Below are 5,736 nucleotides of genomic sequence, written 5' to 3'. Positions count from 1 at the left end.
CTAGTAGCTCTCAAGCCCTGGCTGCACATTATGATTACCTGGGGAGCTTTTAGAACCTGTAGTGGCCTGGGAATTGGTGCAGTTTAACACTCTGCTAATGTAAGGTCTGAGTCACTTTGTTTAAGCTTTGTGTCTTATCCCAAAATGAGGGTTATGTTTTACGAGGATAGATGAACCTGTATACATTTATTGTTATAAATGGTTTATTGTCTCTTTTTTAACATCTTATTTTACACTTCCTCTCTTTATGCTTCCTTTTTGTTTCCTTTGACTTCCTTTTTCTTTTTTTTTTTTTTTCTCTCCCTTTGGATAAATTGACTGCTATGCTTTTCCCCTTTGGTAATTTTGAAGATAAGCTACTTTATAGTCTATTACTAATTACACTCACCATCTTTAAAAACATACTTTAACCTATATTTCTCAAAGTAACCACAGAAACTATATAACAGAATTTCTTGCAAGATGAGGACATTAACATACTTCCTTGCTCCCACTTTATTCTTTATATCAGTATAATCTGCAATATTTTACCCTGGGGTTTGGGCAGGAGTGATATCTTACATCTTCTCTTCCAAAGAATAATTGTTACATTTGCATTCTGTTTTATAACTATATTTATAGGAATTATTTAAATTCTTTACTATATGGTTGATTTGCTTGTTGCTAATGTTTTTTAAAATTTTTTATTAACCATAACTTTCCCATATTTGAGTTATTCATTTTAATTCATCTCTTAGTTCTGTAGAAAACATCTTCAAGTGGTTTTTTATGAGTGTTATGTGAATAATATATTTTTGAAGTTGGGAGCGATTGTCTTTGTTGTTTAACAAATTGGCTGGGTCATACTCTTTTCTATTCTAAATTATATAGGGATCGATCTGTACTGTGTCTAAGAGAAATGCGTTGAGGATCATGGCACAATATTTTTCCCTAGTTTCTAGAAATGATACAGGTGTCTACTTATTTTTGAAGACTTTGTTCAATTCTGTTGGTTGGGCCTTGGAACGGGGTGGGGATGTGAGGCACACATGTTCATGTCACCATCTTTTCAGAGGTCATCAACCATTAAATAGTCATTGATTCATTCAGTAAATATTGATTGAGCACCTACAACATGCCAGGCATTATGGGAGCCATTAAGGGTTCAGAAGAATCAGACAAGGTATCTGCTCTCATGGAGTATATATGTATGTATTAGAGAGAAAGAGGGACAGACCATAAAGGTTCAACCTGCTACACAAAGCTCTCCCATCAAATTCAAAAGATAATTTTAGGGAGTGATAGGTAGAGCTACCATATATACCTCCTTAAAATGGCGCCCCTGTGGCTTCACAACATGGCAACTCTGGAAAAGGGGTATAAGAAAAAAGAATAAAGTGATGGCGTGTGGGTGAGGACTCATGTATGTTAATTAAATCCTCCTCTGCACCAAATTCATTTATTCACATGCTTAGAGTGCCCGTGACAATCTTCTCTCTGAGACTGTAGCACTTTTCTTTGTCTCCACTTTGCTGTGATGTTGTCCTACTAGTAATCAGGCCATGTGATTTTTTTCCCCCTTCTGTCTTCAAGGTAGTTGTCTTTGTTAGGTAAGGAGTCCTCACTATTTGCATTATGCTCCCCACTGGATGACCACAAAACTGGACGACGGGATAGCTCTGTGAGGGCATCCATGTCTGGCCTAGAGCCCCCAGTGCAGTGCAGATGCAATGGTTGGGGTTGATAGATGGATCTTCAGCAGGTTCTAAGAGTACCCTTCAGGACTCCACTGTTAGACTTAGGCCCAGTGGACAGTACTTTTCTCATAGTGGGAGACAGTTTTGAGGGGCAGCTCAGAGCTTGGCCCCTGGGGTCGAACAGATTTAAATTTGCATCGATTTACGTAGATTTGAATTTGCTCTTACCATTTAGTGACACCACAACCTTCACAAGTTAGTTAACCTCCGTTTGCCTCAGTCTCTTCATCTTTAAATTGGGTTAATAACAGTACCTACTTTATAGTGTTATTGTGACAGTTAAATTGAATAATTGATAAAAGTGTTTCAAACAGTGCCTGCACTTAATAAATCTCCACTAATATATAATAATAATTAAACTCTTTCTATACTTATAAAATACAGAGACTACAAGAGATTAGACTGGACATGTATGGCTGCGGACCAGGTTCACTTTGCTGAATTTGATGGGAGGGCTTTGTATAGCAGGTTGAACCTAATGCAGAAAAGGAAAAGATGGGTGGAGTCAGGGAGAGGAAGGAGAAACTGCATATAGGTGTTGAACATTTTCTTTGTTTCATGGGGGGTTTTCTTGCAAACATGATCTTATTTTATTTTCACCTTAGCTTCATTATATTTAATAAGTAAAAATGTTAATTTACTTAAGTTTCCATATTATTAACACCAGGCATCAATATGAATGTTCTAAAGGGATTTAAATGTTTGTCCATTTTTTTTACCTTCTTTATACTTTTATATGTTAAACATGTTTAGAATGAGCCTATATCATTTTTGCAGTTAGAAAAATTAAATATGTTTTCATTTTGAAAAAATATCACCCAGAAACCCATTACTCTAGTACAGTTTTTATTTGGGGCTCCTGTCCAGTCTATCCATATATAAATATTTAATAGCTATAATCAAAAGTGTACACATACTTTTATGATCTACAATTTTACTTAAAATTATGTTTAATATTCTTTCTATTGGGTTATATTTATTACTTTAATAATTGCATCAATTATTAAATTTAATAATTGCATCAATTAAAGTTCAAACTGCATCATGTTAAAGGCTATAATATACCTCAGATTATTGAACTGACATATAGGTTGTTCACATTTTTTCTTTAATAAAATTATGTCACTATAAACATCTTTGTCCATTTTTTCTTTTGAATTAATTCCTAGAGATTACTGAGTCAGAATATTTGAATAGTGTTTTGGCTGTTGATAAGAATTCATATATTCCCTTCCAAAAGGATTATATCAGCTTTACACTCCAACTGGCAATAAATACATATGAGTTTCCATGAAGCCTCAGCAATATTTTTTCTTTATATTTTCCCAGTGAAATGGACTGTATTTTCATATTAATTCTATTTCCTCTCATATGACTCCTCTGAGCATACTCTTTGCTCATCTTGATGGTGTTCTTAAAAACTTTAAAAGCTCTAATTCAATACCTGGATTTGCCCTTTGGCATATTGGTTGCAATTATTTTTTTATTCTGTTATTTTCTTTTTTAATTTTGGTTTTGTGTTTGTTTGTTTTTCCATTTATAGCACTTTCCTTGCCTCAGCCTCGTTCCAGAGTCTGTTAGTCACTGGCATGAAAAGGGTTTAAAATAAAGGTTTTCAGAATAGTGGATCCTTAGGGTAAAGTAGGAAAGATAACAAGAAGTGGGCAGGCATCGAGATGAGGCACTATCACCTCTCTCCCCTAGTTTCTTCCAAAGCTTTGATCTCTGAAAGATGGTGCTTATCGAGCATTTCTTCAGCATAGTTTTGTAGCTTTGCAGTTGTCAGAATCCCCAGGCTACCCGTATCTCTTTCCCACCAAAAACGTTTAAAGGAGAGAAATGGACTTGCAATATCTCCACCCTGGTTTCCCCCTGGGGGATCTCAGAGCTGGGCACTGTGACTGCACTGAAGCTTGAGTGGTAGTTTTTCCCCAACACGAGTGACCAGGAGCATGAGACACTGCCTGGGGTGAGCACAGTGAGAGAAGAAGAGGGGGCCAAGAGAAGTTTGCCATGAGGGACCCTTCCCAGAGCCATGCCCAGCATGGAACCCAGCATGTCTCCCACCCAGAGCTCAGAGCCCAGCCAGTCCAGCCCAACCCTTATGTCACCCTTTCTATTGCTCTTTAGATTAAGGAAACACTCCTCTGCCAGCTCTCCGTGGCCTGGGGACACTTACTGACCTTCAGTGCTCTTCTCTTGCAGTTTCCTGCTTCTTCAACTTCACCAGTCCCTCTGGGGTCGTCCTTTCTCCCAATTACCCGGAGGACTATGGCAACCACCTGCACTGTGTCTGGCTCATCCTGGCCCGGCCGGAGAGCCGCATCCACCTGGCCTTCAACGACATTGATGTGGAGCCTCAATTTGACTTCCTCGTCATCAAGGATGGGGCCACCGCCGAGGCCCCAGTCCTAGGCACCTTCTCAGGAAACCAGCTTCCTTCTTCCATCACCAGCAGTGGCCACGTGGCCCGTCTCGAGTTCCAGACTGACCATTCCACGGGGAAGAGAGGCTTCAACATCACCTTTACCAGTGAGTCCTCTCTCTGTTTCCAGCTGATCATCCCTCTGAGTGTCAGTCTCTGAGATGGTCGGGGGTGCTCCCATGGAGGAGTGTTATGTGTGGGGGGCCAGTTCAAGGGCAGGGCAGGGCTATAGCACCTGGGCTTAGGGCTCCAGCATGACATGAAAAGCATAAAGCGCTAGCTGCTGGGCAGGGTACTTTTTCCTGTGGAGTCATTCTCTTTCGAGCATTTATTTCCTATCGATGTGATGTATAATGTAAACGGAGCCTAGGACCTCATTTCTCCCTCCCACCCCCTACCTTCTAGAAGACCTAGCTAGAACCAAGAAGGGCCCAAAGGAGAGCATGCCTCTGTCATCTTCTCACTCGTTACTGATCCCTCTCTGATGTGCTCCCCTGGGCTTTGAATGCCCACTTAATGCTGACTTCAGGTATTCTGGTGGGGCTGCTCACACTTGGTTTTGCCCGGTACCCATTCCCATAGTCAAATCAGAAACAAAAGTCTGGAGCAGTGTTTCTGTTGGACGCTAATTAGAGCCAACTCTTGGGGCTCTTTCTCATCGTGCCTTTCAGGTCCACAGTTTAAAAGCTGTCAACTCCAGTTTCAATTCTAGGCCCCTTCTAGAAGTAACCTGAAGCTCGATGGTGGTTATTTTCATTTCTTTGTTTCCTGGGGTTATAATGAGGGTGGGAGTGGGGACAGAAACTTGTAAACTCGAAATAGCAAGCTGCCAAAGGCAGCAAGAAGTGCTTATCAGGTTATAATAAGCTGTAGATCCAGCAACCTTGGCTGATGGCAAATAGCCAAACAGCTATAGCTAGGTCTCCCTGAGCAGTAACGATCCTTTCCCAGTCGCTGTTTATGAATGCAAGTCCCCAATTCAAGCTCCGCTGTGTGCACATAATCACACACATAAAGCTGGCCCCCCTGATGCTTTTTGAAAAAACTTATCTCCTCCCTCCCCGCACCTTCGTCCTTGGCATAGAGGTCCTACCTCCTTGACCCACCTGTCTCTGAGGTCTCGTTGAGCTGAAGATAATATATTCCAAATGGAAAGCCTTTGGGGACCCCAGATTCTAAGGGACTGCCCAAGCAAAAGCCCCTCCTTAACATTCCCCTCAGCACCTTCCTTAGGACACCAGACTTGCTGGAAACGATGGACCTTCCCAGGCCATGCCTCCTCCAGGGCGTTCCTGTTACCCCACCTACGGGCAGGAGGAAGCACAGCCCTGTTCTTTCTTACCCGATTTTCCCGATCTAGCAATGCAGCTCTAGCTTTTAGCTTCTCTGTCCTCATCCCTGCTTTCCCATGAGACCATGAGCTCTGAAGGCGTGCTGGAATGTATTACTTATCTTGCTATTCCCTCTGCCCACACCGGGTCTGGTATGTGGTAAGGCTCAGTTAATGTTTATTGAATGGAAAGATCCATGAATGACTCAGTGCTTTCTGGCCTGGTAAAGTGGGAAGAAGGGTAC

The 5,736-nt window shown here is 41.3% G+C and overlaps 1 protein-coding gene across 1 annotated transcript in view; it reads left to right on the top strand.

Annotated features, from left to right (window-relative positions):
* Positions 1-5,736, top strand: part of CSMD2 (CUB and Sushi multiple domains 2) — a gene marked incomplete at its 5' end in the record, with an annotated part of 295,495 nt that overhangs the window by 85,528 nt on the left and 204,231 nt on the right. The window contains one exon of the mRNA XM_023529432.1: positions 3,942-4,268. Coding sequence (XP_023385200.1) covers positions 3,942-4,268 — 327 coding nt within the window. The remainder of the gene's footprint in view (positions 1-3,941; positions 4,269-5,736) is intronic.

This window comes from Pteropus vampyrus, unplaced genomic scaffold, assembly GCF_000151845.1.
Source record: "Pteropus vampyrus isolate Shadow unplaced genomic scaffold, Pvam_2.0 Scaffold36, whole genome shotgun sequence".
NCBI classification, from domain to species: domain Eukaryota; kingdom Metazoa; phylum Chordata; class Mammalia; order Chiroptera; family Pteropodidae; genus Pteropus; species Pteropus vampyrus.
The sequence above is the reverse complement of the archived record's forward strand: the minus strand, read 5'-3'. Positions and strand labels throughout refer to the sequence as shown.